Source organism: Nilaparvata lugens, chromosome 8, assembly GCF_014356525.2.
Source record: "Nilaparvata lugens isolate BPH chromosome 8, ASM1435652v1, whole genome shotgun sequence".
Taxonomy (NCBI): domain Eukaryota; kingdom Metazoa; phylum Arthropoda; class Insecta; order Hemiptera; family Delphacidae; genus Nilaparvata; species Nilaparvata lugens.
This window is the reverse complement of record NC_052511.1, coordinates 17,534,713-17,559,693: the sequence shown is the minus strand read 5'-3', so window position 1 is coordinate 17,559,693 and position 24,981 is coordinate 17,534,713. Positions and strand designations below refer to the sequence as shown.

Genomic DNA, 24,981 nt, shown 5'->3' with positions numbered 1-24,981 from the left:
GACACGTCTCAAACGGCACGTGTTTGAACTGCCTGCTTATAACCGCGCGCGTCTCGACGGCGCGTGTCGACACGCCTCCAAGGAATTGCACCTTGAAGAAGTATCCTCAGATCTTTGGAAATCACCACGTCGGAGAATTCAATAAATATATTTCTTCATCTTCTGCATTGAAATTCGGTGTACCAAAATCAACACTTAATTATGCCTACCTTACATCTTATATACAATCTCCAACTAAACGAATGTTCTTGATTCTTGAAAATCTTAATCAGTTTCCCACCTATGTATATACTACGACTTACAATCTCTTGGAATCGACCAATCAACTATTAATAACGCTTGAGAACAGTTGGAAAGGAACTAACAGTACCCACTCATAATATGGTCACAACAAATAAATATGTATTTTAAATTTATAAATAGTTCAAATTTAGGCAATTCATTGTAATGCGAGGGGCTAGTTTTTAGTACGGCACCCAAAAAAAGAGGTTCACAAAATACATTTTTAGTAATACTGTACGCTAAACCCTGTTACAGGAACAGTAATCTATCAAGACTCAATAGTTCAAATTTTGGATTTTCATTGTAATGCGAGGGACTAGTTTTTAGTACGCCACCCAAAAATAGAGGTTCGCAAAAGACTAGCTACATAGTTAGTAGGTTAATACTGTATAAGCTGAAACCTCTAACAGGAACCATATTCTAATTAGGACTTGATAGTTTTAGTTAGCAACCTCAATACATTAGTTTTAGTTAGCAATAGGATGTTATTGAAGGGTTAGTAAGTGGATGGGAATGGACAGTGCCATAAATGATTCCATCATCAGAATAATGCTTACCATCTCGCTCATGTGGAGCATGCGCAGTTTGAGTTTGTTTCGTGTAGACGACAGTTTCTTTGGGTGGTATACTCGTTGTCTGTACACTGACCACACTCAGCTGGGGAGCTTTTTTCCTTTGGCTGGTGAAAAAAGTATTGAACACAATATTAGAAGATAACATTTTTGGGTGTTGTTAGGAACAAATTACACCAACAGGTATTTCACTATACATACGTTGTCTAATATCAAGTGTAAAATATCAAGGGTTGTTAGGTCATGACAGAGGTCCTGAAATTGATCAGTTGCGACCTGAAAACTCTGACACCAGACCTGAGCCAACCACGTCACTCAATATTATTATTATTAGGCCTACTACTATAGATATTAAGCAGTAAATTAACAGATATTTCACTGCACATATTGAGTTATTGAGCAGTAAAATAGCTGCTCGTGAAGCCATCATCAAGCAAGTTATTATCAGCCCATCCAAGTAGCAGAAAACTGCATATGGATCCAGGGCCTTATTGTCAATTATTATAGTTTGGATAACTTATTACAGTACACAAAAAATGGCCTATCATCGAAATCTCTAACTAGCAGTAAAGGTTATAGAAGTGAAGGACTATTTAAAACAGTAAGACTATTGAATGAGTTCCATATTGAATAGAAAGACTGGGACCCAGTTGCACAAAAGTATTTTGAATTTTAACGGTGAATAATTCACGGTTAAATGCCACGTGAACAAAACAGAGGAGCGGAAAACGTCTTAAATTAGCACTTAATCACAGTTTTAATAGACTTTTGTGCAACCAAGCCTAGAAATCTCAAACCCTAATTACTTAGAATAACGAGAAAAACGTTCTGCTCTAACAAATCTAGTAAACTAGGGGAACTTCATCTTAAGTCTCTTCATTTGCTAAAATAATAATAAATTGATGTTAGCTTCACAGAAATAGTTCTAAGACAAAAACCACTAGGCTCCTACTCACTATTTTTGAAAGACAATCAAAATACAGTAGGATGAACCAACCTGGTAACAAGTGACAATTCCAAGTCCTTCAATTAACTGAGATACTGATAATAATGATAAATTATTGTTATAATTATCAGAGAAACAGTTATCTGACGAAATATATAAAGGACATACTATATTATTTGAAAGGGACACTGAGATACAGAGAATAATAATAATAATAATTTACTGTTAGCAGATAAATAGTTCTCTGACACAAGTCATAAAGAACATACTATTTTTCAATGGGACATTCGAAATAAAATGAACCAACCTGGTAACAAATACAGGGGAGGCATTTGGCTGAAGACTGGTGTCCGGAGTGGCTGTTGAGCTCTGTTCTGGTGTTCCCGCGGATGTCACACTCGACAAACTTGACAAAACATCTGGAAAAAATGTAATGAACGTAATTAATTATAGATGAAGTACTAATAACATAGAGAAAAGATAGCATAAGAGGATATGCCATGATAATAAAACACTTTTGTGTTCCAAATTTCACTGTTAACTCTAGCCGATAGTCCTAGTAGTTGTTTTTGGTAAAGCTATGTGACGCTGGTAGTCTCTCATAATGTGTCATTCTTACACTTCACCCGGCCAAAACAGTAATAATGGAAAATAGTCGTCAGTAATCGGCTTGCAAACGCTAGTCAAGTTGATGAAAGACAAAATTAGTTACCAGCAACAGGCGCTACGCCAAGAGATGAAAGCATTTCATCAAGCTCCTTTCTCGTGTCCTTGTCTGCCGGGGCAGTCCTCTGGGCTGCTTCTTCGGCCTAAAAATTGATACAAAAATATTTATCAGATCTAAATTTCACAAATATGTTATATTATTATTGATTTTCAATGCAAAATTCGCTCGATATACCTGGCACTTTAACATGAAGCAAAAAAATTTGTTGAGTGAAGTAGAGAAACTCTGAGTTTCAATCTGGAATAGGATTTTCTTTACTACAACACTCAACTTCGAATTAAGAACCACCCTACAATGGTTTTTTGTACGAAAAACAGATTTCATTCATTTAATCAATAACTTAATGATTAAACACGTAATTATGAAATGATCGGTAAAGGAAAGCAGGCTTATAGTCTTCACTATTCTATTTCCGAATTTTTATTTTAAAGAGAGATAATTCGAAAACATTGATGAAAACATGACTTACATCTTTCTGCTCTTTTTCTCTTCTTCGACGTTCTTTTTCCTCTCTTATAGCTTGGAGCTTAGCTTTCTTCTTTTCGAGTTCAGCTTTTCGATCAGCCATTTTTGTAGTCTGTAAGAAATAAAATTATATGATCATTATATTGTTATATGTACTTCATAACATCCTGAAATATTTGTGTATATTGAAACCTGATGATGAATGATATCCTGAATGATATGCCCTAGCTTGATAAAGTTTAAATGAAAAGACCAGATATTGTCCTATCACAGATGTGAAAATATCTAGTATTTTTGTTCAGTATGGATAACTACAACAATATTACTTTCAAAATTCTAGTAGATACATTTTTTGGACCCAAAATTGTGTACGAATTATCATTTAAGTTACGTAAGTAGAATAACCTTTAGACTGTGTATTCCAAATTAAGGTTTGAAGCAGTTTTGGGCAAATGCCGGTTGTTTTTACCTGAATTGTATTTTCATCTGAATAAATAAATACATAAAATTACTCAGGAATTGTTGCAGTTTCTTCTCTTCGCCCAGTGTTATGTGAAGAGGTGTTTGAGATTATTGGCAAGCTGGAAAATTAAAAAAGTAAAGTATTTGTATGTCCGAGCATCTGATCAAGAGTATCATCCCTACAATCCTTCAACCTCTGACCATCTGCCTGAATGCTTGCATTCAAACAGATTCATCAATAATATTTTAGTGCATCATTAAAAACAGTGTTTGGAGGTAGGTTGGCGGTATTCCACCTTTAGCACAGGGGTAAGGGATGAGGATTTTTAATATGTTAAGCTCCTAACTAGTCTTAATGAAGATGCGGAGTTAAAAATTGTGTTCTATCTTTATCCAGATATTCAGTGTGGCTTTAAAGCTGGCAGAAACATAACCCAAGTAGTGGGAAAACTATGGTGTTTATTGTTCTTGAGAGCTTTCGAGAAAAATGCATTTGTAGGTCTGAGATATTTTGATTTTAGCTGGGCATTTGAAACTGGTGACCAACAGGTTATTTTGTCCAAATTGTAGCTCTGTGGTTACTGAGGTTCCATTAATACTTATTAGTTAAATTTTAAGTTAATACATTAGTTAAATTTTTCAGAACGTGGCTTGGCAGTTTATCTGGGATAAATCTATTCTAAATGATATCTATTCTATTCTAGCCATACATAGAGCCCTACTCTTCATGTCTTCATTATCATGTAGAACAACCATCTATCGGAAGTGGGTGATTAAGTTGGATGCTTATAATTTATGCAAATGACACCATACTGTTTGATGTAGAAAACTTATCTGAAAGTCTAACTACAGAAAAAAGTCGGTGTGAGTGTTGTTTCTTCTTAATATGACAAAAATTATGTATTTCAGTTAAACAAGGATTAAATATCATGAAAACAGAGCTGGGCTTCTAATGTTATCATATGGATGGTAAAACAAATTTAACCATAGAGAAATGATAGCATTAGCAAATTATGCCATCGTTTCTCTATGACAAAACTTAATCATGCAATCAGGTACAAGGATATTTTTATTTAAAACATAGCAGTTATTCTAAATGAACACTATTTATATTATGTTATGTGATAAATTAAATGCTCGAATCGCAGCTTAAGTAAATTTAGCCTACTTGCCATGAACAGAAACACATTTTTATTGATACAATATTAAGTTAAGATAGCAAAAAGTAGTGTATTTTTTTTAAGAACGATTGCTTAATGGTTCAATACTTTATTTATAAGGTAATTATAATTTAAACTGAGGATTTAATTTACAGATTGTTTATCCTATTCAGCTAGTGACAACTGTCAATACGCTGTAAGCTAAAATCCAGAATAAGGTAATCACTAATAAATGTCCCCTCACCTAATGAACGAACAAACATTACTAATGAAGTTTTAACTTAAGTTCTAATAAAAAAATATTTCTTACTCCTAATTGATGGAATTATTGACAGCAAATGGAACAACGTCGAACTGCAAGTAGGCCCATCGGTCTTCCTCTTTTCAATGAAAAATACTGCTTAGAATTAGTTTATTGAATGAAAAGTACAGATAAGAAACATTATCATTGATTACAACCAGAAACAGAAGAGATAAACAATTGAAATATTAAGATAAATTCTAAAATTACGGATTACAGCACAATCAGACACACATCACACAGACAGAAAAGGAGTCTGATTCTGATGATTCAGATATCTGCCGTAGAGCTGCGCCCTATTCGGCATTGATCAGCTGTTGATATAACTTTTCAAGGACAATCAATAGAATAAAAAATTATTTTTTTGATAAATCAAAATATTTTCTTCATAAATTAAAGTATTCGAATCTTCGGATGATATAAAAATAGCTTAAACATATTGATAACGTTGGATATTATACTATGTGATGTTATGGAATGTGTGTAAATTCTTGTTTCAGTCACAAATTTGTGAAAATGAAATTATTGGAATATTTCATTCTATAAAATTGATTATATTTATAAATAATTAATATTCTATTGCAAACGTGTTCTTCCCGCTCTCTTTATCACGTGATAAAAGTGGCTCTGAAGATGAACTTGCTCATGTACACAAGTTGTGCAGACGTGCGGCTGCGGATGTGAATCTGTGTGATCGTTGTAGTGTAGATGTAATACTGTAAAATGGCTGACAAAGACGAAAATGAGAAAACCATTGCAGAAGACTTGGTTGTTACCAAGTATAAAATGGCTGGTGAAATTGTTAACCGTAAGTTTTTGAAAGAAAAATATCTATTGAATAGTTTTACTTGATTTGTCGTTTGTTGCTTACTTAACAACATACTCTGTGTAACGTGCAAGCTAACCTCCATATGGTCTTCATTTCATTATCCTCAAATGCCATGTGGACACTTTCAATTAATAAACAATTTTTGGTATTATATCAGCAACAACATCCATTATTACCATTTCAAAAACAAAATTTCATTTCTTGGCAATCAAACTTCCTGCTATGAGTTGTAAACTTGTAGGTTACGGTTCAGTTTTGTGTAACTTGAGATCTAGGAAGTTAATACCTAACCAACGACTTGGCTATTTGAAATGATTTAGCATTGGTATTATACTACTTTTCCCACCGAATAAATGTGGTTATTGTATTACCAGTTCACTATCTTACCGAAACAAATAAAAAACTTATCTTTGCACCTCAGATTGTGCTAACTATAACCAAAGACAATGGTATATTGCACCTTTTGTCATTAACTTACCGTAGCCTACAGTATATTTTTCAGACATTGCTGAATTGTCTTCAGTTGTATTAATTTACCCAGTTACTTGTACATTTGATGTTAACACTCCACTTGATGAAAAAACCGTATTAGTGTAATCAACGTCATTTTAAGTTTATGTAAAAGTGTGTGCATTTGCAATTTATAGATGTAAATAATTTCTAAAACCGTTTATAACATTACATTCTGTTATTGAGGCATTATGAGTATAACAATAATATAGGTGAGGCTATTATTATTATTGGCAATTTTTTTTAATAGCTCAGAGACATTCAGACATGTGTCGGTAATAAGACTTGACCGAGTTATGTTATGTTTGAAGGGACGGATTGAAGTATCCAAAGGTTCAAAGAACTTAACACGTCAACCGGATCTTATTGAGTGTCCCAAGTGCATTATTTAGCCAAACAATACCTGTGTCCTTTACAAGAATCAGTAGTTTTTCCCTTTAGCCTACTAAAATCCCATTAATAATAATAATAGTAAAGAGTTTCTGTTCATGGCGTGGTCATAAGTATGGCCACAAGTGAACAAGTCAAAAACATAAAAAACTGTCATAAAACAGGTCAAGAACAAAAATACACATCAAACACTAAAAGCAGCAAGCAGAAGAGGCAGCAAGACTAATGCAAGAAGTATCTACTTACAGTCTGAGGATCACAATCATAGAACTCCCTCATAGAATAGAAGGGGTTCTCCTGAAGGAAAGATCTCAGTCTCCTCTTCAAGGCTGCTCTGGGTCCTCCCCAATCTACAATATGGCAGGTCCAGCCTCAGCCTGCCTCTGGTGCCATGATCATGCACATCACCCCTGGTAGGCAAAGTATGGACACTGTGGAATGCCTTTATAGCTGACCTGTAAATGTAAAAATTGAATACAGTGAGAATCTTTTCACTCACAAAAAGAGGCTTACAATGCGCTAAAAATTCTGCCCCACAAAGAATCCGGATGGCCTTCTTCTGCACCAGCAGTACTTTTACCTCAGAGGCACCACCCCACAAGGTGATGCCATAGGCCATCACACTCTGAAAGAAGGCATTCATCACCTGGTTACTTGCAGCTAAAAAGCTCTTCTCTTTGCCCCTAGTCTCTCGCAATCTAGTATGATATGCTTGGTAGTCTCTTCAGACTGATTGGTCCTCGTGACCTACGTGAGTTCCGCTGAGGGAGGGGTCGTCAAATTGCCTCTAGGTCGCCTGGCCACCCATGACTCAGCCTCTTGATCCACATTTGTGCCTGGAGTGGTTTTTTCTTTTTGCTTCTCAGAAACTTTGCAGGGTCAAAAGTTCCACCTCTCAAGAAGTTTTGCCTGAATGGTCGCCCTTCTTTGAGCAGTGGCGAGGTATAGTATCTTCACCCGCAAACTGCTCGGCTGCTCTATTGCATCCTTAGGCATCTCTGCGGATTCTTGCTTTTCTGGACTTCTGAGAAGCTCATCCTCCCTCTCCAGTTGGGATGGTGCGATTGAGCTTACATCATCCATGTCTTGATCAGTAGAAGCCTTCTGAATGTTGATAGCCTCTACATACGAGTGAAAAGGAACCTCCTGTGTCCCTGAAGCACCCATTTCAGATTGAATAACCTGCCTTGATGGGGCAGATTCCGATCCATGGGTTTGAAGGCAAGACAACTTCTAGAGTTGCCTTGGGGTTTAGTTTGTGTTTTTTTTTTTTTGTTCATGTGGTTCCCACGAACAGCTGGAGAAGTAGAGTCGACCCAGACAGAGCCCCGCATGTCCAGACAAGGCTGAATACTACAGGAGGGCGCCTGGTATCCTGCAGGCACCTTTAGAGACACCATATAAAAGCACCACCCAACAGCACGGTCCACATTACATCTTGGGTTGGCCTAAGAAGAAGTAAGAATATGACCAAGGAAGGCCGACAGATAGAAAAAGAAAGGAAGAATGGCACACAGCTAAGCCAGTGGAAAGAGTGCCATTCTGGAAATTAAAAGTTCCAAAGCATAGGAGAATAAGGGCTTTGGAAAGGGGGTCCTTTTTAGTCTCCTCCTACGACAAGAAGGGATACTGTTTTTGTTAAATTTTTTATTCCATTAAAATCTGTTTTACACTAATTTATATTAGCGATGACGCTCACATGAGCTTATTGCTTGAGCGTGGGTAATGAAGAGACAGTGTATTTGATGGGATGATTCATGCCTACCGGCGGGATTCGAACCCACGACCAGGTAGCGCAAGCTGACTAAACAGTGTAATCGACTATCATGGCCGTTACCTTGATAATTTCGTGATTAAGGCCAGGTTTTGAAAAAATCGTGTGAAGTAATTAAACATAGTTCCTAAACTCTAGGCTGGATCTCAGCCCAGCAAAGTTTTCATCAAAATAATTTTCTTAACGATAGAAACTTCATCTCCTTCCTAGAGAATGAGTTCTTGAATACATTGATTGTGCGTGCCCTAACCGAGTTTGACAGGCAGTTGAACATTTGTACAGCAAACACTGGAAAACTGTCCTTCACTCTTGAGGGTAGCTGTCCAGTTGTCACCCCGACTACTTGACACCTGGTCATTTTGGCCATAGGCGACTACTTGTACCCTCGTAAAAATATACCATTGCCGTCAAGTTGTCCCCCCGACTACTTGACACCTCGCACCCTCGCGTCAGGGTGTCCCCTCGACTAGTTGTCACCTCCTTAGAAAGGAGACAAGTAAACGGGGATGGCTCACGCTGGCGTCAAGGTGTCACCCCGACTACTTGTCACCTACAGAGCACCAGTTGGCACAACTTTCACCCCCGCGGCGTAGGGAGGAGGGATCAAGAATTTTTTATTACTGGTTATGATTTAGAATTGAATTCTAAGCATTTTTGGTTCAGTAACATTTTCCCGTCAAACGCACGGTTCGGTAGATATTCGCCGTCTTTGCTATTTTTAGGACAATTTTTTTCGAGTTGGTTGAAAACAGAAAAAAATTAATAATAAGGATGATTGACCTTACCAGATGTAGAACACAATTCTAAACACATTTTGTTCAGTTATATTTTCCCGTCAGACGCACCGTTTACGAGTAAATTGAGCCTAATGCTAGGACAGTCAAATTTTCATCCATCAATTATATGGCAGATGAAGCTATCAGTCTGGTTATCAGCTTAGGTATTACATGAAGTCTGGTAATTAATATGAGGATAAATAATTATTTATATATACACTTGCGCTCAGATTGCAAGAAGGCCATAAGACTAATCAGACTTGAAGAAGCCACTTCCTCTCTTCTGGTAAATGTACAGTTGTTCTTCCTGACATGTAGAATGACAGTATGTACAGGCCATTGACTAAAAGATAAAAACAATATGAAAATTTCTATGGTGCCCTTTTATTAAAACTTTAAAATATTTTAACCTTTTTAATAAAAGGATACTAAAACTTTTTTATTGTTTTTATTTGAATCAAGTAACCCATATAAGTGAAATGATTTTAGGCCATGGACTGTATGGATGCTCAATAGCTGGAATATGGACTGTCAGTGTGCATCATACTTATGTATTGGGCATGTCATTACCATGAGTACCTTTTTATGGAACAGGAGTCTGCTCTTACATGTTCCAAATTCCCCCATATCAAGGTAACATACTGAATGTGGCTGGCAAATACTTCATGGTACAGCATCAGTATTAATACGAACATAAATCGTATTCCTATTTCATTCAACCTTGACATTTTTGAAATAGATTTATTGTATTACTTTTTTAAAATTTAAACATAATCCAATCACCTCCACTAATTCCTTCAGTATGTATAATTGGTCAAATAGTTGAAAATTTCAATAGACTATTATTGCTAATCACTTTGAATTATTTCATTTAATGCATTTTTGTTTATTTTTCAGGTGTTCTAGTGAAGGTTCTTGAAAAATGTGAAGTTGGTGCTTCCGTGAAAGAGATTTGTCTATTTGGTGATGATCTACTACTCGAAGAAACGGGAAAAGTCTTCAAGCGTGAAAAAGAACTGAAGAAAGGTAATCATAGCAATTTCTGTTCAGTTGTATAATCAAATTTCACTTTTAAGTTGAGGTTCAATGCTTCGATTTATCAAATTGCCCTTGTAGCTATACCCTCATAAGTATCAAAATAGGGGAAAGAACAGTTTTGGGCTGTGTTTGTTGTTCGTCTCCCAATCTCTTATAATTTATATTATAATAATTATGTATATGTTTTGTCTATAAACTCATCTGGTTGCAATTCATTGGAAATCAAAGAAATTATTATTAATCATTTTCATGAGTCTTATAATTGGATCGATAAATAAATAAATTATGGTTGATATTAGCTGGAGAGCTCATAATTATATTTGTTTTGGGTGTGTCAATGCTCATAGAGCATACAACATTCGTAATATCTTCATTCTTGGGCCTTTGTCATTAATATACTTGTTTCTTTTTATTTTACAGGAATTGCTTTCCCAACGTGTGTATCGGTTAATAACTGTATCTGTCATTATTCACCCCTCCGATCCCAAGCGGACTATGTCATAAAAGAAGACGACGTAGTCAAAGTGTAAGTCAAGTTTTATTACATATTTTTACCGTCCGTCACTTTGTTATTAGTAAATTAGAAACAGCTGGTCATCAATCGAAATCTCATCCAGTCAGTGAATCAGTATTATTTAATCTTGAAATAATTCTAGGTGACTTTATTTAGCCTAGTCCATACAATATTAGATTTGACTTAGATGGATTTCCGGAGCAGAGGAATGAAGGGAGATCAGCCAATTACAGTGATGAATAGAGTCATAGGTAGAAGCGCAGTTGCCAATTTGTCGATTAGACTCAGTCGACTCTGTGCTTCGTATGTGTATCATGAGCACTTGATCACTCACTAGAGAACGCTGGCCGCTTTAGAACGGCAACATCGCCGCCGTTGTATCCCTACTTTTATCTGTTTCGCATATCCCTCCAAGCCAAAACTAATTTTGTTTAGATTATAGATGACTGAGTCTTACTACAGTCACTAGCCTATATTAAAGTTTCCACATAGAATCATAGTCTAACCACACAAATTATTCAATAATTCATTCATTCGAGAAAATCCTGCGCTGACTAGAAAGGTCTTGAAATTTTCAGGTTTTCAAGTATGAAAATAATATTATACAAAAATCAGGTCCACGACTAAACTGTTTTCCAAGTGCATGTATCGGAGGAGAAACTATTTTTAGAAACGTTTTCTGTTCTCGCTAATTCCCAGAGTATTTCAACGTTTCTATTCTCATTCAGAATAGATGATGCTCGACTGAAATAACATGCACTCAAATCTTCAATTGAAACAAAAACCAATAATTTTTATATAAATTATAGGCTTTTGCTCTCTTCCAGTTATTGCAATATGTTTTTTAATTGTATTGATGAAGTTAATAAAATAAATAATTAGAAATTGCTGAAAATTTATTAGATTATTCAACTTTTCAGTTTTTATCGGTAACTTGTGTTTTTTCTGAAGGAAATGATCGTACACCTTACTTCAATATCTTGCGTCTAGCTCGTTGAACTCATGAAGCAATTTGCCATTAAAACTGACCTACTGTTGATAAATGAATACAATGTAACATCAGTTATCAATAACGAGAGAGTTGGCAATAATCATAGAAGTTCAGTATTGCTAATTATTCGATAATTGATTTTTTATTTTTTACACGCGGCTTATCTTAACCATGTACGTTGATGCTGTGTGATTCCTGCCTTAACATTAATGTGCTAGCTTTTGAACGAATGAGATTCTTCTTCTTCCTCTTCTTCTTCTGCCGTTACTGATGGAAATCATTGAATTTTTTATTACAGTTACATGTTGACACAGTTTTATTGACTGAATGTTATTGACATGGAGCGAGAACAGTACTTTAAATTGTTCTCAGAGATGTAGAATAGGTACCTACTAATCTATGCAGTTGAATATTTCAATCAGTCGATTAGTTCTTTGAAGTTGAGAAATGAAAAATCAGTGGTTATAGATTCTTTACTTATCATCATCTATTGAGAAGATCTTTTACGCACTAAAACTACGAATCAATCATGTAAATGCTACGTAAAATTACGTAGAATCATTAGTTTATTTAAACTCATGGAAACAACATATCAGATCACTTTATTACCTAGAGTGTTACATGAAAAATTAGAGTTGAAAATTCAAATAGAATATTTAAGGAAACCCCCTACTAGACTACAGGTCTGTGTGTAGGGGGTGGACAACAGGCTTTTAAATTCCATAAATTGTAACCTATTAAAATATTCCACTTTTAATAGTTTATGTAGATTGTATTTAGTTGCAATATGTTGCAAATTATTGTTGAATACCGGTATTTGTGAAAGAATCGAACTTTTATTCTTTCATCAATACAATTAAGAGCCGATACAGGAAACTATTAAACATTGACAGTATCAAGGGAACGAACACAATGCCGAATAAAAAGACTAGATATTGTCCAACCACAGATTTATTAAAAATCGAGATACCGTCTTTTATTTTAGTCATTCCATTCAGTATGGATACCTACCGCAAAATCACCTTCACAACTACGAAATAGTTAACATGATGCCCGCATTGAAATTCCTTTGGAATTTCAAAGGCTTTACAATGGATTTATGTTCTCAAACAATCATAGACTGTCTTCAATAATTTGTATTTAACTACAATCATAGACCTGTCGTACAATCGTTATTCCTTATTATTATCTCTAATTTTATAAACAAGTATATTATTGCCTTTTTTATAGCCCTAATGTTATGATGTTTAATAAAATTATTTCTAATATAATAAATAAGCATTAAGCAGCTCCTGCAATCTTATTCAAGTATGTGTGCTTTAGTCTAGTGCAGTGGCATAATTTTATCTATGTAAAGATATATCATATTTTGTTTTTGGCAAATAAATAAAATCATTCATTCATTCGACGTGCATTTGTCTTCTTTTAATCTTTGATTGGCCGTTTTCACTCTTGCCGAATAACGGCCGACACTCATAGGCTAATATCGTTTTACAATAATATTGTTCTCTGATTGGCTGATTCTCAGTGTCTCAGATTGTTCTCTTAGTGTCGGCCGACCATCGGTCGGTGTGAAAACGTCCACTAGAAGTGCTTGGTTTGAAATGTTGTTTGAATTTGCAGTGACCTCGGTGCTCACGTGGATGGATTCATAGCGGTGGTAGCTCACACGAAGATCATTGGTGCTTCGGCCGATAAGAAGGTGACTGGCAGGAAGGCGGATGCCATGTTGGCAGCTCACTACGCAGCACAAGCGGCGCTCAAACTTCTTAAGCCTGGCAATGAAGTAAGTTATCGCAAGCTAATTAAGCTAGTAGAAGAGGAAAATGGCTTGAAGACTAAGGACTCACGGTTCATTGGTTGTTGTTGATTAAATTGGTAGAAGAGAAAAACAGCTTGAAGACCAAATGAATCACAGTAGTTATAAACTATTTTATTAAGTTATAGAAGAGAAAAACAGCTTGAAGACCTGAAGGACTCAGGTCAATGATTGTATCAATATAGTGAAATTCACGTTATAAAGTGAGTGGTAATGATATAGTGAGGTCCACGTTATAATGACAGTGGATGAAGATAGAAGAATAGCGATGCCGATTCTCTGCATTAATTAATCATATTTCTACATCGTCAAAAACATAATTGGCACCGTTGTGGACCTAGAAAAGGATAGTACCACGGGCTTTGTCGAATGATAGACAAGGATAGCAAAACCAAAGTTGATCAAATACTGTCATTATAACGTGGACCTCACTATAGGTGCCCGATCCATTTTAGCCTCTGGGATTTTATATGGTGACAATACGCCATGCGATACAATACGTCTATACCCTGGAGAATATCATTTCGCGGTTCAATTTTCATTATTGGGATTGAATATTTTGGTAATTAATTATATTTGTATTATGTTGAAACGATCCTGAAACGATTTGTAATGATCCGGCAACGTTGCAGAGTTAGAAAAGGATAGCGCTATCTGCTTTGTCAAATAATAATACAATGACAGCAACACTAATGTCAATCAAATACTGCCATTATAACGTGGACCTCACTATATTTTTCTTTGCCGAGTACAGTGCCACATGTTTCCAAATTATCTGATTTAAACCTGCAGTAATTGAATCTAAAACTTTATCGATGCAACCACTACTGAGTCATTTTCCGTGATAACGGTGTCAAATTTTACTTAATCTTATCTTATTTTTTTTATTCCACAATGCTAAAGTAAAAACACATATTTACGTTTTGTTGCAGGCCTACTCGATAACTAACGCAGTTCAAAGCGTTTGCGACGACTTCAAATGCAAGCCGGTCGAGGGTATGTTGAGTCATCAGCTAAAACAATTCAAAATTGACGGCGAGAAGACTATCATTCAGAACCCGACCGAAGCGCAGAAGAAAGAACACGAAAAACACGAGTTTGCCGTACACGAGGTTTATGCGATGGATGTCTTGGTCAGCACAGGAGAAGGAGTGGTGAGTGATAAGTTATTCATTCCTCATCAATTTTCTCACGAAATATTCTTCTCAATAGTCGTATGAAGTTACAAAACTTTATTGAGACACTGTACACCTCATTATTAGTTGGTTACTCCAGATCAACTCACGGTTTGTAAGTCTTGTGAGCTGCGAATCTTTTAAGCTCTACTCCAATTTATTTATTCTTGTATTTATATCTATTTAGTAGTGGAAATTGAACTTGATGAGGAAGATGCAGCTTGTAACGTTCAACTTCGAATATTTTTTAACTAACAAGACGAAAGCTGACAAGTTGCTTTAAGGTGCATTTTCGTTTGTGCGTAAATTTCCGCAGTCGACGATGACAAGCATTGTTGACATTCATATTGTCCAAATTTCAAGTGTGCTAAAACAGCTGATCAAATACCTAGTCATTTTCCGTGATAACGGTGTCAAATTTTACTTAATCTTATCTTATTTTTTTTATTCCACAATGCTAAAGTAAAAACACATATTTACGTTTTGTTGCAGGCCTACTCGATAACTAACGCAGTTCAAAGCGTTTGCGACGACTTCAAATGCAAGCCGGTCGAGGGTATGTTGAGTCATCAGCTAAAACAATTCAAAATTGACGGCGAGAAGACTATCATTCAGAACCCGACCGAAGCGCAGAAGAAAGAACACGAAAAACACGAGTTTGCCGTACACGAGGTTTATGCGATGGATGTCTTGGTCAGCACAGGAGAAGGAGTGGTGAGTGATAAGTTATTCATTCCTCATCAATTTTCTCACGAAATATTCTTCTCAATAGTCGTATGAAGTTACAAAACTTTATTGAGACACTGTACACCTCATTATTAGTTGGTTACTCCAGATCAACTCACGGTTTGTAAGTCTTGTGAGCTGCGAATCTTTTAAGCTCTACTCCATTTATTTATTCTTGTATTTATATCTATTTAGTAGTGGAAATTGAACTTGATGAGGAAGATGCAGCTTGTAACGTTCAACTTCGAATATTTTTTAACTAACAAGACGAAAGCTGACAAGTTGCTTTAAGGTGCATTTTCGTTTGTGCGTAAATTTCCGCAGTCGACGATGACAAGCATTGTTGACATTCATATTGTCCAAATTTCAAGTGTGCTAAAACAGCTGATCAAATACCTATTCATTATCTGTGTTTATTATTCAAGAATCAAACATTTCTAATAATATCAACATATTGCCATTTAAAAGTATAAACTCAAACTCTCCCATTAAAACATAATTGACCATTATCTTTTAGGCTATTTAGACAAATTGAAATCTATCCAATCTGAGATCCTCACCCTGTCGTGGTCGACGACGGCATTTACGCATAAACGAAAACGCAGCTTTAAAAATAAAAAAAAATCTTCCAAACTGTGTTCTGCATAAGGTTTTGAGTAAATCTCTTTCAATAGATATTTTTCTTGTAATTTTGTGGATTTTTTATACCGTATTATACACTTTTTGAGGCTTTTAAGGCCTTGAATCAACCAGTAATTGTTTTCATTGAGGCGTGGAGTAAATCTTACTTATAACTGGCTTCGTATTCTCCTATAATGATTGTAGCACTAATATATCATACTTTTCAAATGTTATTTTTTGTAAATGATACACTGTACCCTCAAATGGTGCAAAAGATACTCTGGTATCTATTTGGAATTGACGATTGTGTTTAAATCATCCTCCTAAGAATACATTGACGGTTTCCTATGGTACTTATGTGTATGGTAAAGTTATTGGTTTTGAAATTTTTCATGCAATCAATGTTTTTATCTATTCACAGGGTAAGGAAGCCGATACGAAAGTGTCCGTCTACAAGAAAACGGACGAAACGTACCAACTGAAATTGAAGGCATCTAGAATGTTCTATTCGGAAGTTTGCCACAAGTACGGCACAATGCCTTTCAACTTGCGCAACTTTGAAGAAGAGACGAAAGCCAAGATGGGTGTTGGCGAGTGTGTCAAATACAAACTCATAGAACCGTTCCAAGTACTCTACGAAAAACCGAGTAAGTGTATTCCTAATAATTATAAGAGACTAGCAGGTTACCCATGCTCCGAAAGGGTCTAGTTAGATACTTGACAAATTGAAATCTTGAAGAATTTAAAATAGGCCTATAACCATCCTCTGTAAATTAAGAATCTAGGATCCAAGCCTCTATGCAAAACTTTAAGTTAATCAGTTCAGTAGTTCAGACGTGTTGATGCGTCATTCGTGTATTTCCTATCCCGTACATGTATAAGCCGATTCTTTCCTTCATTATATTATAGATAATCTCGCTTTAGTCATGTCTAATTAATTATAAGAAGTAGTGTCGAACATTTTATGGTATTGATCCTGGATGATAGGAGACTACAAATGTCGTATTTTAAGTGTGCAAAACTCAGCGGTTATCCTTTTAGTTGCCATTTTGTTTTTCCACTTAGGAATTTATTTCAATTTCTAAATTATTATACTTGGAAGTGGTTGAAACGCTCTAAAAGAAGTTTCGCCAATCTTATACCGCCTATCGAACTTCGATTCTTCGATTTCATAAATGAATAAATGCAGTGGCATTAGTTGAAAGTGTTTAGTGCTTTAGATGAGGTAATAATTTTAAAGCTTTTCTCTTATTGAGCTATTCAACGCTCCATTCATTTGACATGCATGATAATGTGTCATCACATTTTGTTATTCACATTTATTAATCTGTTATTTGTAATATTGTACTATTGAATTTTAAATTGTTACATAATTTGTTGCATTAGCTTGATATGAAACTGCTCGTGGTGTACAACTGATTCATTTCAAATGACAAATTTGTAGCCGATTTGAAAATATTCGTAATCAGATTCCTTAGCTTGTTCCCTAGATGAAAATTTTCATTGTGATTCTAGAAATTATTGAATTAAGAAACAGTAAAATCCACTTTCATTCAATACTGTTTATCATGTTCACTGTGTATGTGTTCTTTTTTAATAAAAACAATATAAAAATGCAGTACCCTTTATTTTTTCAAAACTTTAATATAATACGTTTAAAACTTTGAAACTTTTTTGTGTTCTTTTTCCTACGATGAAAATTTGTCAAGAAATGATCAAAATTGAAGATGCGAATATTGTTAAAAAGAATTCTCCTAGTCATAGCATTATTCTTATGGCTTTTCATGAAGCCTTTCGCTGATGACACAACATGTATGATGAACATGTGTGTACACACATGTTCAACACACTTATGTCGTTAGTTGTGACCCTAAGGGTGTTCCTCCTCGTCTTAATTGAACATTAATCGACTTGTAATTTTCATGTAAAAGATCTGTAATTGAATTAGATCACATAAGGTATTTTCAAGCTTGTTTTTAGCCTACTTCATTCGTTTATATTGATTCATGACATAAAATCTAAGTATTGCATATTAGGCCTATCTACATAGATGATGTTATTGAATAGTACCTATTCATATTATTAATTAATATGAATAGAGTTCAGTCACAGCTAGAGTCTGCTATAGTTATAGTTTGCTAGAGTTCAGACACAGCTTTTTTTCAGTTACAAAGTAAGATAAAAGGAACTTCATGAAATAGGTAACAGCTTCAAATTCATGTTTGGAAGCTCTCCAATTGATATTTATGTTTTATTTCAATCTTGTTTATGTTTGAATCGTTCGTATGTTTTGAACCAATTTATGTTTCAATCAACATTTCTGTTTTATTTGCAGGTGAATTTGTTGTTCACTTCAAGTTCACAGTTCTGTTAATGCCTAATAAGCCACACAAAATTACCGGTCTCGATTTTACTCCAGAATTGTATCAATCAGAGCATTCTGTCAGTAATCAGGAAATGAAGGTAACTATTTTTATATTTTCTTATGAATCTTCTACAATAGCAATCTGCTCTTTTCTGGACAAAATTCAATAGTTGTTTTTTTGAAATGCTATACGCAGTAGTATTGAAAATTTTAAATTGTTGAGCATTAAATTGTTATTCTAGTAATGACATTATACGAAAAATGTCATTGATTATTGACCCACAATGGATCAATACTTATCAGAATGATGGAATTCTGGAATATTACATCTAAATACAATATTGTAATACTAGAACTTGAAATTTTTACACTATTATTATTAAATTACTATTCCTGAAAACATTCAAATGAAAATCTATTTCCAAACGCAGAAGAAACTAGGTAATTCAATTTGATGAATAATTCTAGGACACTATTCTGTCATTTAAATTCCAACATGGAGTTATTTATTTCAAGTAGTAAACAACTTACAGTGTTTATTTACCGGCAAGTACTTCTGAGCTCTGTGAACTCCAGAGTTTCAAGTTGCTTGTGAAGATCTGGAATACTTGTGAGAATATTCCACATTATCAACTGTATTGAATTTATAGAACTCGACAGTACTCCAGTAAGTAAATAAAATTATTGATACTTCAAATAAATGACTGCATGTCTGCTTTTGAATGACGAAATAGTGTGTTGATATATCACAGTCGGAATTTGTCAAGAAATCATCATCTTTTTATTTTAGTATTTGTGCGATCATGTTAGTATTTCATGAAACGATCATTTTATGAGTGATATTTTAACTCAGTAAAAATATATATTTAATGTAATATTTCAGATATATAAAATATTTTTAACAATCTTTCATATTAGCAAAAAACTCATGATGACTTGGTGTTAAATGTTCAAATGTAGTTCGATAATGTTCACTATCTTTTTTTCCAGACACTACTTTGCTGTCCAACAACAAACCCCAAATCCGCTAAAAAGAAAAAGAAGAAGACAAATAAATCCGGCGATGATGACAAAAATGAAGAAGTCAATGATGTGGCTAATCGTGTTAATGATGTTAAAATATGAGTTTCAAATTTATGACAAGAATATAGCTGAGAGAAATTTTAGTCAGATCAGGGGCGCTCCATTTTGAAAGAGAAATATACACAGCATATATGAGTGATAAGCTTTTGAGACTATCATCGAATGATATTGATTGTAATTGCAAGAATCAAGACACGTAAGGCTTGAGGTTTGCACTGTTGGATGTTCAGTTAGCAATTAACATGATTCCATGTTTATTCTAAGATGCCATTAAGATAAGGTTCAATCCATGTTAGAATAATATCCATTTAATCGCGATAGACATGGTGTAATACTTGGCTCAGAAAATAACACAATGATATTGTTCGAGATCATAAACGTTGACTTTTCTAATAAGCGTAAGTGACTTTTCAATCTAACACTTGATGACCACTAGCACTTGGAAATTTGACTCGGTCAACAACTTTCCTTGTACGGTAATACTCATTCATTTTCATCATTATTCATGTTTAGTTCAAATCAAAATTTGAACCATTCAAACTTCTCCAGGAAGAGTACTTTTTATTTTATTTTTGGGGTTCTTTAAGGGATACCTAGATTCTTAGAAGATTTGATTGAAGAATCAATCTTTTTTTTTTGCTTATATAGAATTTCTTAGATCTTTCCAATAGTTCTAAACTTGCTTATTTCTCGTAGTATTTTTTCCAAATTAATAGAATTATAATTTGGAATCTTGATTTCTAGTTACACTTTTGTTGTATCTCTGCATAATCAATGTTGAGGAATCTGAAAATCTATTTCTTTATAGAAACCTGTTTTTGTCATTTCAGAAATACTAATCATTTCATATTCACTAATCTTTTGAAATGTGCATACATGTGTAAACTGCACAATAATTTGCTTTTAATGAACGAGTCTATTAATATAAAATTGTTTTATAATTGTCAATGTACGAACCTGTGCCTTTAATCTCTCAAAATCAGATTTTAGTTATTTTTATAATTTCATTTTAAACCTATTTTAATAGTGTAGGATAAGTTTCAAGAGTATTGCAATTTACTGTACTACTTAATTGGGGTTTTACTGTTTTTTTCACATTTTCTCTCCAATCTAAATGTTGGATTTTAACATTGTAAAATTAATGCTCATAGTGCTGCATAGAATTGAGTATCTTTTGAATGGAAGAAATTATGTTTGGAAAAACATTTTCGGTTTTTTATTTATTTTTAAGTGTTCCTCAATTCCAAATCTTAGCTTGCTTTTAGGAAATCAGACCAGAGGCTTTAAAGATGTTGCTTTATTAGAATTAGTTGTAAAAAGTTGTTGCTTTTATTTGAAGATGATTATTTCTGTATAGTTTTCGATACCTAAAGGAAGAGAATGCCAGAGTATTTCATGAGTACAGTGGTAAACTCTAATAATATATCAATCAAACTTGTGTAAAGAGCAACTGAAATAATCTTTTATGCGATGTGTTTCCATTTGCATATTTGATGAAATTGAGAGTAATGATACATGATAGTGTGATAGCCTATATGAAAAGGACTGATATTCTGCCAGCTTCAGAATTCAAGTTTACATTTTATCTTTACTACTAAATCTAAAACCAAATTTAAAATTGCAGTTCTTTTGATATGTTCACAATTGTTATTCACAAAGGAAAGCTATTCATCAAATTATTGTTTAAAACTAATCAGGATTGTAAGAGATGATGTTTCATTGAGTTGAGAATAAATGCTATTGCATTTTTTCTATAAAGAAAGTCAGTAATATACCTAGCTCGGATAGAGTGTTATGGATTCACAGTATCCTCTGAGTTGCAATAGAATTAGAATACAGAATTGTCAGGGTATTCAAATTTCAGGATATAATATGGTTGAGACGGTGACTACAAAGCCTTGTTTCCTTATGAGGTTCTACTGTTCAGCAGATAGCATATACCATTTCCTCTTTTGAGAATGTTTACAAATTGCAGTTTTCTAATGCGTGAACTATCGTAAGAACCAATGGTATTATTTTCTGCCCAGTAAACACATAAGACATTGAAAAGCACCCGACTCAGATGTTGGAAGCACCTATTGGTGTGGTACGGCACAGCAAAGTTATCTGTTTATCTGAAAAAGGTACAGAATCAACTCTAATACCAACGAATTAATATTATGCTGCATACATGTTTGCCAATGTCGGCCAGCTACAGTTTGTGGATGGGTGGTTTGCCAGCGCTGGCCTTCATTTATCAACGTTGAATTACCAGGCTGGGCCAACATGTAGATATGGCATTAAATGTATGATATTTGGGATTATAAAATGCATGCAAGTAGGTATCTAATGCGTATCTGCATAACTTACACCCTTTCTTGAGCACCGGTATTTTTTTCAACTTGTGCGCATTCAGAAAGTCTGTTGTCACTACTGCACAAATTTTACCAGTGTACGATTGAAGATTGGAAAATAAATCATTTGAGAAGTTATCAGTTTACCACATCACAGATTAAATAATGAGGTGATCTGAAATAATTGTAAGAAACTTAAACTGATTATTTAATAATGAAGTGATCTGAAATAATTGTAAGAGACTCAAACTGGATAGGTTTACTACTTACCTACTACCTTCTTACCTACAAAATAAATTCAAGTTACCGTACTATACTTTTTTGTAATGTACTGTAGCTACCTATTACAAGAATATTTACATTACGAAAAAGTAGAGTAACTTGAGTTTATTTTGTAGGTAAGTATCCAGTTTAAGTTTCTTACAATTATTTCAGATCACTTCCAAGAGGGATGCACCTAAAGAGAAAAGGACATGTACGGTAACGGCGGCTCAGTGCAGAAAACTTCAAGATAGGTAGGCTATTCGGCTATTTATTTACAGAACAATTACAAATATAGCCTGAAATAAGTCCTGGTTTCTAAGACATAGACCCATTGAATCTAATGATTTAATGGGCAATTAGATTAAATGAGTCCTGGAGACCAAGACAATCACAAAGTGAAAAAGATTCTGCCTTCTCTTTGGCTGGGACATTTGAATTTTCCCAGATTGTAGTGAAAAAGATTCTGCCTTCTCTTTGGCTGGGACATTTGAATTTTCCCAGATTGTAGTTTCTGGTTTTTTATCACAGATAGCGTAGCGATGCTGATTCCTTTTGCGTTTGTGTATAAATAGATCGATGACGTAGACAAGTCTATATATCTATAGCAAGTCTAGCTTTTTGAATTCGATACCCACATCACAACATTCAAAATGCGCACACCGCACACCGTTCTCACTGTTCTCAGTTTAGGTTAGCGCGTTGTTGTATAGTGTACAGTAGTGTATTGTGTTGTCTGCTGCTAAAGTGGTGTGTGAAGTGAACGCATGGATCATCCCCTATTTGGGATTTAATCGAATTCTGAATAATCATTATTTTATGCCAGATTTCTGAAAAATTCCAAGTAAGTAATACAATTAATTAATTATAGGCCTATCCGTATTTATGATAGCGTGAGGACTGTGAACACATTTCAGTTTTTCACGTGTGGCATGCTGAAGCCGACATGGATGATGTAACATTTTCATTTTCGTAGGGGATTAAAATGATTCTAATAGATGCCAGCTTTAAGCAAGTACTAAATGAATACTCTATTATATTTTTCCCTTTCAGAAGCTTTATAAAAGTTAGAAGTTATTGGTTTACCATTGCCATTGATGAAATTGAGGTTAGAATCGTTGAATTTAGTTTTATTTTTGCCACATAAGTTATTGTCAAATAAGTAGGTATATGTTAAGGAGTCTCCATCCATCATCATCATTTGCTGGATAAATTACGTCAAAAAATTGTAAAGTTATTCACAAATAACTCCGATTAAGATCGGAGGTGTCACAGAGCTCAGAAACCCTGTATTGCCTCAATGCCTCTTCATGAAGAGAGTACGGTGCCAGGCTCAAAAGCCTCTCACGAAGTGCCCTCTCAAAGATCATTTGCTCCTGCTCATGGAAATACACCGACATCCTATTGAAAATCTTAGAGTGCTACAGTGGAGCTACTATGTGATCGAGTCAGTCTGGCATGTGGCAAATTTATATCATTCCTTCTCCTTGTGCTCTCTGTTGTGACTATGCACATTTTTGTGTCGCTCTACAGTGTCAAGTGTGTACATGTCCTCTTTGCTAAAAGGTATGTTGGCCTCTTCTCAACAGTCAGTGGTTAGTGAAGGGGGTGGGTTTCCAGGTTAGAACTTCCCCCCCATGAGCCCGAAAAAGAGGTATCAAAGATAACACCTCTCCCCACAATCATCAAATTCCACAAGGTGAAGTCTTTAGGGACCCCGAAAGTTTTGTTCAACACCCCCCCCCCCCATCATTTCGAAAGCCTGGCTACGCTACTGTCAATAACCGCCAACTCCTAAAGATTGGCCCACAGTGTTCCAGCCGATGAGACGAGGTGATTATCCGGAGAACCTTCTTTTGTAGGAGCAGGATATTTCATCAGTCGCCTGCATAGACCGAAAGCACAATACCATAACTAATAAGGCTGTGGGAGAGGCCATGGTATACTGTATCCAGGTACTCCAATAAGAAGCTTGACTTTTCAGCTTGCGCATCAGATATGTAACTCTTGACAGTCTAATTGCAGATCATGTCCAAGAATAGTATATAGTATATTACACTATCCTTGGATCATGTCAACATGCTGCTCCCACCTCCAATGTCAATGTGGCGTCCATCATGAATCTAAGCTTCTCACTGCATTCCCCGATAATTTTGTGGATTCTGATGCCTTGGAGTACAAAGTAGATTTTGCATCTTCTCCTCATTCAGTACAAGACTGTTCACCCGGGACCAATCACTGTTATTTATTTTTTATTTTATTTTATTTTATTTATTGTATAAAATACTATAATCATAATACAATTATGACATTGGAGGAAAAACTAGGCTAAGCCTGTACTATTTCTCTCCAAAAATTTTGATGAAATGTTAATGTTGTCCAAAAGATAAGGTTATATAGTCACACACTGCTTCGTCACTTGATTTTCGGTCTAGAAATGATTATTTAAAATTTTGAATTTTGAAGGTTGATTTTATACTCCAAATGAATCACAATAAATTAAAAACTTTAGAAATATTGCACTTATTTGAAAAATTTGAATACAAAATTAAAAACCTACTCACTATTTGTTATTCACAGCTCTAAAAAACTTATAAAAACATTATAAAAAAACATTACATTAGCTTTCATTTTTATTTTTGACGTTTCCTTCTGATTTCTGTAATCACATTATGGACTTGATATACTGACAATCTGTAACAGTTGGACAGACCTGTGGATCACCACATCAGCATCCCTGTCCCTGACACCTGGGGGTTGTGTCATCTGCAAATAGGAGGGCACTTCCATCCAGCCTGAATGTCGTTGATGAAGATTAGTGAGAGGAGGGGTGTCAGGGTAGAGCGCTGAGGCACGCCACA

At 34.9% G+C, this 24,981-nt stretch overlaps 3 protein-coding genes across 3 annotated transcripts in view; 2 read left to right on the top strand and 1 right to left on the bottom strand.

Annotated features, from left to right (window-relative positions):
* Positions 1 to 5,182, bottom strand: part of LOC111047588 (cytoplasmic dynein 1 intermediate chain) — a 36,918-nt gene extending 31,736 nt beyond the window's left edge. The window contains 5 exon segments of the mRNA XM_022333380.2: positions 840 to 961; positions 2,108 to 2,219; positions 2,513 to 2,609; positions 2,997 to 3,104; positions 4,925 to 5,182. Coding sequence (XP_022189072.2) covers positions 840 to 961; positions 2,108 to 2,219; positions 2,513 to 2,609; positions 2,997 to 3,095 — 430 coding nt within the window. The 5' untranslated portion in view covers positions 3,096 to 3,104; positions 4,925 to 5,182.
* Positions 5,183 to 5,292: 110 nt separating this feature from the next.
* LOC111047587 (proliferation-associated protein 2G4) lies at positions 5,293 to 20,731 on the top strand. The gene is made up of 8 exons (XM_039434126.1): positions 5,293 to 5,723; positions 10,092 to 10,220; positions 10,653 to 10,758; positions 13,361 to 13,523; positions 14,489 to 14,710; positions 16,500 to 16,725; positions 18,414 to 18,541; positions 19,434 to 20,731. Exons 1-8 carry the CDS (start codon positions 5,639 to 5,641, stop codon positions 19,566 to 19,568), a joined length of 1,194 nt encoding a protein of 397 aa, XP_039290060.1. The 5' UTR covers positions 5,293 to 5,638; the 3' UTR covers positions 19,569 to 20,731.
* Positions 20,732 to 22,701: 1,970 nt separating this feature from the next.
* Positions 22,702 to 24,981, top strand: part of LOC111047591 (large neutral amino acids transporter small subunit 1) — a 46,124-nt gene continuing 43,844 nt past the window's right edge. Inside the window, exon 1 of the mRNA XM_039434124.1 lies at positions 22,702 to 22,964. The gene's annotated coding sequence lies outside the window, so the exon portion shown is untranslated. The remainder of the gene's footprint in view (positions 22,965 to 24,981) is intronic.